The sequence below is a fragment of the Pogoniulus pusillus genome, chromosome 14, assembly GCF_015220805.1.
Source record: "Pogoniulus pusillus isolate bPogPus1 chromosome 14, bPogPus1.pri, whole genome shotgun sequence".
Taxonomy (NCBI): domain Eukaryota; kingdom Metazoa; phylum Chordata; class Aves; order Piciformes; family Lybiidae; genus Pogoniulus; species Pogoniulus pusillus.
Genome location: NC_087277.1, coordinates 5,451,789 through 5,465,521, shown reverse-complemented (window position 1 = coordinate 5,465,521; position 13,733 = coordinate 5,451,789). Strand labels below are relative to the sequence as shown.

Sequence of the window (13,733 nt, the reverse complement as noted above, 5' to 3'; positions counted from 1 at the left end):
TAAAGCAGTTTAACCTCTGTATGCTTGTGCACACATATTCTTGTATTTAGGTTTTTATATCCACAAGCACATTTGTATATTAATAGATTTATTTTCTTTTTCACTCCCTGGTTCTTTCTGAACTTGCATATGTTATTAGTGCTTGGAACCATTTATAAAACTGTCCTGGTTTTGCTGGGACAGAATCACAGGCCAGGCATGGGCTGCAGGCCATTAGCAGTTCTGAGTCAGCCAGAACATATGACTTTAGCTGGCTTCCAGGCACATCCTGTACCATGAGCCTCGTCCTCAGTATAATGAAGGAAGTTTGCTGAGAGAAAGAGTATATGGAAAAAATGTGTGAAGTTTCCATTTGGCTGGTTTTATTTGCATGTTTCTATTTTCACTGTGCAAAAATGCTACATACTAGTAGTGATATTATATGCTTGGGCTGTTTGCCATCTTATCAGGACCAGTGCACATTTTATATTTCAGATCTGTCAAGTTGGCTCTGTTTTGTAAAACGCTGGTCCCTTGCTGCCTTTTTTTTTTTGCCATCTGTTAGCCTTCACAGAGCTACACCAATTGCCTAATGGCATGCCATAGATATTTTGTCACCATTTGCATTCTTGAGAAGTTTTCCAAATACCCATTCTAAAATGCATTATTTATTTGGGTTGTTTCCTATGATTATAAAATCTCATTGCATCTCCTTTGCAATAGAACTGATCTAAGTTAGGGACAAAGTACCTAATCACCATAGCTCCAATAACATGTTATGACCCTAACTCTGTTTTACTAATGTCTAAATAAAACAAGATCAGCTGATAAGTGGACAGTGTCTCCCTTCATTATCTCGCAATCAGAGAAGTGAGGAGGAAAGTTAGTATGCTGGGATTTTTTAAGGCTTGGCTGAATGTGGCTCTGGGCAACCAGATCTGGTGGGAAGTGTCTCTGTGCATGACTGGTTGTTGGAACTACATGGTCCTTGGGGTCCCTTCCAGCCCTGACAATTCTGTGATTCTGTGAAGACCTCAGCCTTCTCCATATCCATATCAACAGTGCTAGTGCCTGCTAAAGAGAAAACCTTATTGTTAAAACCTTGTTTTTTCACTATGAAGTTGACAGAACACTGGAACAGGCTGCCCAGGGGGGTTGTGGAGTCTCCCTCTCTGGAGATATTAAAGACCTGTGTGGATGTGTTCCTGTGTAATCTAGTATAGGAGATACTGCTCTGGCAAGGAGGTTGGACTGAGTCTTTCAAGGTCTCTTCTGGTCCCTGACATTCTTTGATTCTGTGAAAACAGATTTGCTGAATGATGGTTTAGAATGAGCTATGGCCTCAAACTATAGCTGATACCAATAAACATTCAGAAGGGACACTGGCTGAGAGCTTGACTGCTCAAGACTGAAAGGGAGAGTTTGCGTTAGGCAGAGCTTCTTGTATGAAGAACTGTGATCAACTAAAGCAGTCTATTTGATTTAAATTTGGTGGCAGTAAGAGCTTATTGTGTTGTTTTTAAAACCTGGAAAATTAATTATTAAACTCCTCAATTCAAGAGAGATGTTGAGGTACTGGAATGTGTCCAGAGAAGGACGATGAAGCTGGTGAGAGGCCTGGAACACAGCCCTGTGAGGAGAGGCTGAGGGTGTTTGGCCTGGAGAAGAGGAGGCTCAGGGCAAACCTCATTGATGTCTACAACTGTCTGAAGGGAGAGTGTAACCAGGTGGGGGTTGGACTCTTCTCCCAGGCAACCAGCAACAGAAAAAGGAGACAGAGTCTGAAATTGTGCCAGAAGAAGCCTAGGCTGGATGTTAGGAGGAAGTTCTTCCAGAGAGAGTGATTGGCATTGGAATGGGCTGCCCAGGGAGGTGGTGGAGTCACCATCCCTGGAGGTGTTGAAGAAAAGCCTGGATGAGGCAGTTAGTGCCATGGACTGGTTGATTGGCTAGGGCTGGGGGATAGGTTGGGCTGGATGACCTTGGATATGTCTTGCAACTTTGTTGATTCAATGATTCTATGAATTATGAAGAAAGTTACTGTTGTAATGACTTAATTTTTGGATTTTCTGTGAATTAAATCTGTAATTTAACATTTGTATTGATTAAGTACTGATTACTTTTCCACAATCTGTATTGATACTAAGGAGGGACTTATATTGGCAACTGCCATTATCACTTGCCTTGTATCTGTAGCTAGAGACAAGAAAGCATGCCATGTTTCCCTGCAGTAGTATTTTCAGTCAATAGTTCTTCAACAGCAAGATCCAGTCTACACCATTTTAACATTCCAGCCTTAGCTTCTGACTAGAGTGATGTTGTTTGGTTCCACATTGTCTTCTGCCTTCACATTCCAGCTGAAATCATGACGTTTAGAGTCTCAAGAAATTGTGAAGAGAAGAATACAACCCCCAAACAAGCAAACAAAAAGTTAAGGCAGTTAGGCTCTAATTTTCTTAGTACCTATTAAAATACATGTTATTTATTGTCATATTGTGTAAAAATAGACTTTATGTGAACTTGTATCATTTGACCAACTGCTTTTAAGTCATTTTAAAGACAGAAGTTTATGAAATGTTCTTGTTTTCTCTCATCTGTAAGTTTTGTATTGATTTTCTGTGTTTTTTCTAGCCTTATGTGGTGGAGATGTTAGAGGACCCAGTGGAACAATTTTGTCGCCTGGTTATCCTGATCTGTATCCAAATTCACTCAATTGTACCTGGACTGTGGATGTTACCCATGGAAAAGGTAAATAAATCCTTTTCTTTCCCATTTTTTTAATTATAATATTTTTTAATATGAATAAATCTTTAATTCCAATGTTCTGGATCTAAGTTATCAGCAATAAATTAGGAACTGGATTGCTGATTTTGGCGTTGCCTTTGCTGTAAGTAGTTCCTGGAGTTCCAGAAGTGCACCAAGCCCTGATGCTTTCCACAGAACAGAAAATCACTAGTTTATAGCCCAAGTAACAGACAGCTGGATATATATACACATTAATTCATACATGTGAAAGAGGATGAATGCTTTTTCTGTGTTACTGAGGAAATTAGAGAGATGCTAGCTTGAAGCGATAATTCATATTTAGACTTGGTATCAACAGAAGAATATGGATTGAAGACTTAAGTGAAGATGTTAATATTATAACATAAAAAGAATGAAGTTAATGAGTTGCTTAAAAAATTGTTGGTATTTTATTTTAAGTGAGGGAACATTTGCATAGTAGTCTTATACTATGAGTCAAAGAGCTAGAGGATAAGCATGAGAATTAAACATTAAGGGAAGGAGAAAAATAGAGATAGGTGTCAGGAATTGAATATAAATAGGATAGGATATGAATACAAAAAAATGCATCTGTAACACTGCAAAGAATACAGAGAAGGAATGAAAGGGAGAAGGGAGACAAGTTCCATTGTGAATTTCATCAATTGTCTCTGTGAAGGCATGAAAAATCTGACAAAGTATACTGATGATGTATTTCTCTAAGAGCTGTTGGTAACATGAAAAAGGCTTCCCTCACAAAGAATTGTGCTGATCTGTGATTTCTTTGTTCTATTTTGCACAAATAATGCTATAATTCTCATAGATGTTAAATCACTCTGTCTGGATGTCCCATTTAAAACTTTGTAAAGTATTAAAGTGGCAAAGTGTATCTCTAAAACTTTGTTTTGCAGCTATTCCACAGTCACTTTTTAATACCAAGTGGTGACATTGCGTCAATATAATCTGCTTTTAAGTATCTTGAGTGAAAATGCATTTTGAAATTACTGAGCCTGCATCAGATGCTACCAGAATTGGGACTCCTCAGCCTGGAGAAGTGAAGGCTTTGAGGAGACCTTATAGGAGCCTTTCAGTATGTAAAGGGGACCTACACAGGGCTGGGGAGGGACTGTTTACAAAGTCTTGTAATGACAGGAGAAGGAGTAATGGGTTTAAACTGGCTGAGGGGACATTCAAACTAGATGTTAGGAAGAAGTTCTCTCCAGTGAGACACTGGAACAGGTTGCCCAGGGAGGTTGTGGTTGCTCCCTCCCTGGAGGTGTTCAAGGCCAGGTTGGATGAGGCCTTGAGCAACCTGTTCTAGTGGGAGGGACTATTTACAAGGTCTTGTAATGACAGGATGAGGGGAAGCAGAGGGCAGGCTTAAACTAGATGTTAGGAAGACATTGTTTTACAGTGAGCATGGTGAGACACTGGCACAAGTTGCCCAGGGAGGCTGTGGATGCTACCTCCCTGGAGGTGTTCAAGGCCAGGTTGGATTTGGCCTTGAGCAACCTGTTCTAGTGGGGGGTGTCTCTACCTATGTTAGGGGGTTGGAACTGAATGATCTTTGAGGTCTCTTCCAACCTAAACTATTCTATGATTTGCACCATGTAGCTTTTAGTGTTCTATGAACGTAAGGCTGATGTGGATCTTTTGCAAGGCTATGAGAAGAATATGCCTTTTCTACTGGATAATCAAGTGAGATTCATAGCAAGTGCAAGAAAACTCTCAGCCCTGAATGCATTTAGTTTGCACCATGAATGAAAAAAACATTGGACAATCAGCCCAAGTTTTACAAAAAGGGTGCTGAAATGCCAGGAATGAAAAGGAGTTTAGCTTCATGGAGTAATTTATGACTGAGTTATCTAAATTCTACAGTAAATATGAGACCAGGTTAAGTAATTTTTCTTTAACATCCTTTCTTTAACATACTTGGGGAACATTTTTGTTTGAATATTAAGAAGACTTTTTGGTGACTTCTTTTTGTTGTCATTTATTTGTTGTGGTTTTTTTTTTTCCTTGAACCCTCAGCTAGAGAAGTACTGATAAAATTTGAATAAATAACAGCTGAATTTCTCAACAGGAATACATTTTAGTCAAGCTTATTGAAAACAAAACAAAACAAAACACCATCTATAATGAGACTCCTGGAGAAAAAAAATATGCAGAAATATGCAGGAAAAGAGAGAGTATAAATATCTCTTTGTAAGCACATATGCACTGATACGTGCATATACTCATCAATACAAGCACACTCTTGTTTGTGTCAAGTTTTATATTGTCTTAAGGAAATGTTAGGTGAAAAACAAAGCATTCAATGTGAATGCTATCTCATATTTTGACTGGGGCACTGATTTATGCTGTTCAAAGTCTCTGGAAACAACTGAAGAGTGAAAATTTGCTCTATGAAATAGAAAATATTGCATGAACTTCTCATGTTTTATTACTTTTGGAAAAAAGGTTATTAGAACTTTAAGCTCTTCCTGTACTACTGCATGCGGAACACTGCTTTTGTTTTATGACAATAAGTCAGAGGCTTGCTTAATTTAGCTGGATTTCTATCTCTGAAGTTCTATCCTGAATAACCCATTAAGCCACTTGTGTGTTTAATGAGCAAACATACTTTTTTAGGATATGTCACCTCACTCTGGAAAGGTATCTAAAGTAGATGGAATGAAGCATCCTCTGAAGGTGCCCATTTATCTCTATCATCTAATGCCCAAGGGGCTATGGGCAGTCTGAATGGCTAAATTTTAGATGGATACCATGAATATGTTATTTTTAAAGTAGAGGAGAAATGTGTAGAATCTCAAGGAATATCTTCTAAAGGCTATTAGCTACTGATATGATTAAGAAAAAGCCCAAACAGTTTTCTATAAACTTTTTGTTTTGTTCAGTCAAAGTTTGGTAGTTTAATGTGAGACTAATAAGAAAGAAACTTGTAGTTCCAGAATTCTGTGTGGTAATATTTTTAAACAACCATCTCTATGTTGGAAGTTCCTATTGCTGTTAACATGATAACAGGCAATGAAATGCATATGTTCAGCTAAGAGTTGTAAATTACTGCTGGATATTTCATATTGCTGATAAAAAAATATCTTCTATGTTTATATATGCTGTCTTAAATACCATAATCTGCATTATATGTATATTTTACTTTTAAGTTTTCAAAGCTGTCTAATTCTAGAATTACTTTTTCATTTGTGTACATGTGGATCATTGTACTTGAATGTCCATAATAAAAGCATATCAAGTCATTGTGGGTTTTTTTTTAATGGTTGATTTTGGTTTTGTCTTTAAATTTAACTGGGGAATAGAACCTGCATTTTAGATATAATTAATACTTCCAGCAAGTGGTATTATTTGTGAAGAGGAAAGATAACTTCTGTAATGACAATTATTTTGTGTGTGGTTAGTGTGCAGTTCAGTGTATAGTCAAGTGATATTTGTGGACTCTCAATGAAGTATTTAAAACCATTTACTAACAGAATAGCTAATTTGCTTGTCTTCCAACAGCCTGAACCTTAATACTGGAAAATTACATCAGAGTGTTATGTCTTCCTGCCTTCATTTTGGATTTTAAACATTCTCTGCTTAAACAAAAGGCTGTGTGAGTCAGAATGAGTCTACCTGAACATGTCTTTTGAAAGTCTTTCCTGGAGAAGACACAATCTGTCACACAGCATATTAATGTGATTAGAATATTTTCTGGAGAAAATTAAATTGTACAGGTGCTGCTTGAATATACCTTGGGGTTTTGCATAAAAATGTCATGGGAATCTGGAAAATTGATTGAAACATTCCCTTAAATTAAACCTTGAGTTTGATGTTTGAACAATCCTCAGTGAAGTTCAGCTTTGATTTTACATTAATCACATTATTTTGGGTCACTACCATAAATCTCTTTGACATTTCTGATTTTGAAGTTGCAGTATGCATGCTTGCATAAAAATGGCCAAAATTAACGTTGAGTGCAGTAGATGCAGCAACTGTGGCATGAACATCACCCTCATTGTTCTCATATCACATTCTTTTAAGAGTTTTCAAGAGAAGACTGGATGAGGCACTTAGTGCCATGGTCTAGTTGACTGGATAGATCTGGGTGCTAGGTTGGACTGGATGTTCTTGGAGGTCTCTTCCAAGATCTGGTTGATTCTATGATTCTTTTTCAACACTGTCTTCTATGTAAAACTGATTAAAAAATTAAACCATTGAAGAGTTTATCAATCCCAAAGCTGAACTGATATGCATTAGGTCAAAGGACAAGTTAACCTGACCTTGATACCAAAATTCAGCCTGTAATTTTTACTGTCACATAATCTGGAAAAATGAATAGGCTTGTCAAAGCAGATGAGTAGCTTCTCTCATATCATTTCCTATTTTTAGAAGTGCAGACCAGATTTCTTGGATCATGTAATTTCCCCCATTAAACAATGTAATCCTGTAATTTTTCTATCAGTGCTATTAATTAAGTGAGTGTATAGCTGGCTCCCTAAGCTACAGCAAGTTGGGGATGGAGGGTGGAGCTAAAAGGCCAAATAGTTCTATGGCTTCTTTAAAAAGAAGCACAATCTAGAGTTATCTAAAATGCTAAGAATTTCTCTTGTTGCTCCCATTTTTGTCCAGCTGACAGCACGAGATGGTCACACAGACTAACATGGATAAAGTGTTTTCATTGCCACACAAACACCAACAGTACTGAAACGATAAAAGCTACAACAGGCAGCCAAATCATTTTTCTGTAGCTGAGCTACTGGGAGCAGGAGTTTGCTAGGAGTAACAGAGACCTACACATGCAGATGCTTCCACAACTTTCCAGGTTCTGACCCAGGGGCTGGCCCCCGATCCCACTCCCTCCAGGTGCTACCCTGTGTGACCAGTGCCTCTTTTCCAGTTGTTTGCCCTGATCTCATCTTGCTCACCAGGTAATCAATGGTAAATTTCAGTAGTGATCACACATGTGCTCACACTCTGGGTAGAGGACACGCTTTAATACTAAGCAGTTAGGAATAGAGTTTAAAAAGATTAAAGAGGCTGCAGTGGTTAGATGTGCGGATTAGTAAGAGAAGCTTAACACTATTTCATCTTCCTGAACTTTTTTTCTCTCTTATCCATCATGATCTCTCTCCTTACCTGTCTTTGACTCTAAACATTCCCCTACAAACTTTTGAAGTCTCCAAATACTACTTAAAAATCTCATATTAGATTTTACATAATCTCACAAATTCCCTTAAATGCTTCACTGTAAATTTCCAATTTCCATGAGACCCAAGATAATCTTCTTTTGCCCATTCTAATCAGTTGCTAAATTCTGACTGAACTGCTGCAAGATTACTCTGATATATTCAATGGCCTGTCAGTCAGCAACATAAGAGTTATGGTATCACTGTCTCCACTAAATCCTGATCATTAAAGCTTATATGTATGCAATTTATTACTTCCCTTGTTTATTGGTTTTGCTTTCTATACTGAAACATCCTTATCTAGGCAATGTTATAAGCTCCAATTATCTTCCAGTTGCCCTTACAATACCCCCTAAATCTGCATGTGAACTCTGGAAAAGATCATCCTCAACACCTAAAGGGGCTTATGGTTCCTACATGTGGATGACTGGGTCAAGCACAATATCTCTACATTCAGTGCTGGGTTTTGCTGCCCTTTTTAAAATGTTCTTTGTGGGAAGAGGGGAAGTATTTGTTTGCCTTTTTATTATGTCTACTATTAAAAATCTGTTGTCTGTGTGAGTATGATCATTAATCTTCATATCTGGTGTTAGTTTTCAGTCACATGAATGGATCTTCCTAAGCATTACATCATTGGATGTGTTTACAGATCCTGAATCATTAGGTTATAACAGATGATGACCCTGAAAATGGTATTACACTAAAGGTCTCAATAATCCCTTAAATTAGCTAATGTCTTCTGCTGCATCTTTTTTGTTGACTTTTCTGTGCATTCTACCCAAAGATCATGGTCTAACTCTTAGTTACAGAACCACAGAAAACGTAATTTAATTGCCTGTCTTGACCTTTAAGTCTTTTTATTGTTATTGTGTTCCAGGATAGATCTTCTTTCCTAAATGTCTCATGGTTTGCAAAAACCATGCTGCTGACATATGCCACATCTCATTGAGAGGAAGGACTGCTGTTACTCTGTGCCATTAAAATATGTCATACATTTCGTAACTTGCCCTTTCACTGTTGTCATACAAAGATACTGGCAGCTGTAAAAAAACTTTCCTTTTCCCATTCTTCCATAACCACTTTTTAGTTGTCTACATACGTAGTTCATCACTGGATTTTGGCATAAAATGGGTAGCGTTATCTCTTTTTATTCCATAAATCAAAAATCCATATTTTGCAGCCAAAGGTAAAAATGAAAGGTATTGCCAAACCAGGAAGACCTGCCAAAGATGTTTTAATACTAAAAACCAGGGAAAAGATACTGATATTTTTTTAAAGAAAAAGATAGATAATCTTATTTTCCTGAAGCGTGATTTATAACGAAACACATTCATTTAATACTTGGCTTAATTAGATTGATATGTGATATGTAAATCTAATTCTGCTTTTTCTAACAGGAGTGCAGTTCACCTTCTACACCTTTCATTTGGAGGATCATCATGACTACTTACTAATAACAGAGAATGGCAGTTTCACACAGCCTTTAGCACGTCTTACAGGCTCAGAGCTTCCTTCACCAATCAACGCTGGCCTCTATGGAAATTTCAGGGCTCAGCTGCGTTTTATTTCAGATTTTTCCATATCATATGAAGGATTTAATATTTCTTTCTCTGGTAAGGACATATCTGCACTATCTGACTCCTGGAAAAAAAAAAAATCATATGAAGAGAAAGAAAAATAATTAAGTTGATGTAATTTTGATGAGTGCATATACCAAATCATAAAATTCTCTAAGTTGTTTCTGAAGCACAATAATTTCAAGGCAAGCAAACCTGTATGCCTCTGTAGAGGCATTTCTGCTACATGATAAATAAGATGGCAATAAACTGTTAAATTGTTGTCAAGGGGAAAGAAACATAACTAATCTAATTTTAGTTAATGAAATTGCAGTCCAAGTGTCAGTTATTTAGGCTTTTATGCTATGCCATTGTTTTATGTACCTGGAACATTTATGGCTCTTACAAGAGTGATAAAGCCACATTATGTTATGCATCTTTATTCATTACTCATACTTTTCAATGTAGTATAATTGCCACTTTAACACTGATGCATACATTTTGTCTTTAAATATGAAATCTGCATTGTTGGTCAAGTGGAAATATACAAAAATTGCTAGACTGTGGGATTAGAAATATGACTGATAACAAAAATGATGTTTTCTCTCAGACAAAATGCCTTGCTCTCTTCTTTCCAGAGTATAACCTTGAGCCTTGTGAAGACCCTGGGATTCCACAATTTGGCAACAGAGTAGGATTTAATTTTGGAGTGGGAGATCTTCTGACGTTCTCCTGTTCGTCTGGATATCGTTTAGAAGGAGCTTCAGAAATTATTTGTCTTGGTGGTGGCCGACGAGTATGGAGTGCACCTCTGCCAAGGTGTGTGGGTACGTGGTCAGCTGCTTTCATTTGCTTGTATGTGTAGTCATTGTCCATGGATTTGCAGATTTACAGCATGGAAAAGCATGGTAATTCACCTTATACTTTTTAGTGTACTCACATTCTCCATACCTCCTTAGTCATTTTATTCAATCTTTTAAAACTGTGTTTAGTATTGGAATGATCAGTGGACTTCATAGCTTATACCTGAGAACATTTCAGACTGAGGACAAAATGTTAACTCCTTTTATTTTGATTAATATGTTAGGAAAACTGTGTATAAGTTTAAATCAGCATTTATCAGTTCAAATGTCTAATAACTGTTTTTGTTTTTGTTTTTTTTATTTTCACTCAGGCTTCCACAGGATACTTTTATTACTAAATTTTTATATGTAGTAAGAGCATTTAAGCTAGAGTTAGTTCATAAAACTAAGTCCATCTATAGAAGCGCTTCCTGTGGAAATTAGAGAACCACATCCTCAGAATATCCTCAGCAGGGTTGTCCTGTTTTTAGAATGATAGTTGCGTCAGGGGAGATTTAGGCTGGAGGTGAGGAGAAAGTTCTTCACTGAGAGAGTCATTGGACACTGGAATGGGCTGCCCGGGGAGGTGGTGGAGTCGCCATCCCTGGGGCTGTTCAAGGCAGGATTGGACGTGGCACTTGGTGCCATGGTCTAGCCTTGAGTTGTGTGGTAAAGGGTTGGACTTGATGATCTGTGAGGTCTCTTCCAACCCTGATGATACTGTGATACTGTTAACTGACAGAAAACGTTTTCTGGTGGTTCCTACTACTCTCCACTCCTTGTAGAGGTAGCTCTGACTAGAAATTAAACTTTTAATGGCTGCTATTGACTAAGCTGAATTCTTCCTCAGTGTCTTGATTTTCGGTTCTTTTGAAACCATTAAAACAACAGCAAATCTCTAAAAAAGCAAATAATTACTTAACTGTCTGTCTATATATATATTCAAGTGTATATGATATATGCAAAAATTTTATGTATGAAAATACTTCTATGAAGTTACATGAAGTCATGTATTAAAACATACCTTTCTTTCTTAATTTGATTGTATAATAGTTCCTGATTGATTATATGCTTCCTCTTACATAATGTTAGTTATCATAGAATCGGTCAGGGTTGGAAGGGAACACAAAGATCATCCAGTTCCAACCCTGCCCTACTATGGGCAGGGACACCCTATCCTAGAGCTGGCTGCCCACAGCCTCATCCAGCCTGGCCTTAAACACCTCCGGGGATGGGACCTCACCCACCTCCCTGGGCAACCCAGTCCAGGCTCTCACCACTCTCATGCTTAACAACTTCCTCCTCACGTCCAGTCTGAACCTACCCATCTCCAGCATTGCTGCATTCCCCCTAGTTCTGTCACTCCCTGATGTCCTAAAAAGTCCCTCCCCAGCTATTTTATAGGCCCCCTTCAGATATTGAAGGCCGCAATAAGGTTGCTTATCATGATAAGCTTCCCTTGGCATAACAAATGTCCTGAATCTCAGATATGCAGAAGGAACATTGTGGTTTAGAAACTGAGTTAGTATAATGCATGAATAAAAATAATTTTTCTGATGTGGTTGATGAATTTTTAACCATAAGAATAATAATGAATGCATGCAGTTGTGGAGAGAGGTTAAATTTGACTAATAAATTTCTGCAAGCAGTAGGATACTGAAATTGAATTAATAAATTATCAGTAAAGAAGAACTTGTGCAGAAACATAAATGAAAAAAAAAAAGCTATTTAGTTTTCATTGTAGAGAAAATCATGTTTAGGTTTGTGTGCCTGACCTTTTGGAACATTATAAAAGGAAGTATAAAAGTTAAAATACATTATTCTTGTTAATTGAAGAAGGCAATGTTCCTTTCATTTTCTCAATCAGCATAGGATTGGCTGTACTAAAGTTGTTCAGGTTACCCAAACCACTTGGAAAAACTCTGGTGACCTTATAAATCTGGAAACATTGATTTACTTAAATCATTGTATCACATCCTTGTACTTTATATGAATTAAACTTTTTATGGAATTCCAGCTGGGATGTTGGAATATTTTTCCAGTGAAGTGTTTATGGTAGGTTCTAAGTTTCAGTTGGGATAAGTGGATTTGCATTAAAACCAACCTGAGTTTCATTTCCATTGAGTAGGGAATGTTATTAAAATGAAACATTAAGAGTGCAGAAATGGTGGTAATTTCTGCTAACAGCTCTAAGTATGCTTTTAAAGGCTCATCATAGGCTTTCAGTTATTTTGTGATTTTACTGTTACTTAAAAAAAGTGGTTTGCCCTCTCTTTCATCTCTTGTATATTTCCCTCCACACATTTTCCCTGAATTTTACCCTAGCTTGTCTCTTCAGTTTCTTTATTTCTGTCACTTGCTGAAACAAGTTTGTGCTCAAGAGACCTGCTATGGGTTTGGGACAAGTTCCATGAGAACAGGTTTCTCAATTCCCCACTCAACCTGACCTTGAACACTTCCAATAACAAGACATCCACAACGTAGCAAGATTCTCAAATATTAGTTAAAAGTGTCTTAACAGTTGGCTCACTGTTGTGTTCAGATTTAACAATTTGTTTGGAATTACAGCTTGGACAAAACCAGAGTTGTTGGATCACATTGATACCATAATTACTTTGTGCCTTTTGGCTGGAATTGGAAAGATGTCACCATCCCTGGAGGTGTTCAAGCAAAGCCTGTATGAGGCACTTAGTGCCATGGTCTAGTTGACTGGCTAGGGCTGGGTGCTAGGTTGGCCTGGATGATCTTGGAGGTCTCTTCCAACCTGGTTGATTCTATGATTCTACTTGATTCTAACGTAGTTCAAACTTACCTATATATTTTCAGGCTGCAAATTACTATTTATTTTGGAATGAAATAAAAGGATAAACATGGTCATGTGGACTACAAAGTCTTCTACTTCTGTCTAGATTGTGTACCCAACTGCTCTGAGAAAAGTTGGGACATCTGAATTTTGGGAGTATTTGTTCTGTATTTCTGTTGAGTTAAATATAACCATCAAACATTTTGTCTGCTTTTATCTGTATCTGATTGGCTTTCTGGGCAATGTTTTGGCTACATACAGAGAGAACTGCTAATTAACTTTATTTTCTTATTTTGAATATAATGTGTAAACTTCATATTGAAAATGTATATTTGAATGTCCTGGTTTTGCACAAACAAGTCTGGTGTAGGAACTTATAATAATGCTAATAATCAATGAGATCTCTTAAGTACCATAGGTTATTTAAATACCTTTTCAGTCCAGTAGATGCATCACATCTGCATAATCCAGTTTTGCATTCTGTGAAATAAACTAAGTAATTTATCAGGGTAAAGGAACTAAAGGACATTCTTGTGAGACCAGGTGAAATAAATGGCAAGCATATTGAAGTGATCCTGAAAACAAACATAAACCCAGAAAACTTAGT

The 13,733-nt window shown here is 37.2% G+C and overlaps 1 protein-coding gene across 1 annotated transcript in view; it reads left to right on the top strand.

Moving 5' to 3' along the window:
• Nucleotides 1–13,733, top strand: part of CSMD3 (CUB and Sushi multiple domains 3) — a 483,827-nt gene that overhangs the window by 283,842 nt on the left and 186,252 nt on the right. Inside the window, exons 20-22 of the mRNA XM_064154172.1 lie at nt 2,611–2,727; nt 9,323–9,538; nt 10,120–10,308. Coding sequence (XP_064010242.1) covers nt 2,611–2,727; nt 9,323–9,538; nt 10,120–10,308 — 522 coding nt within the window. The remainder of the gene's footprint in view (nt 1–2,610; nt 2,728–9,322; nt 9,539–10,119; nt 10,309–13,733) is intronic.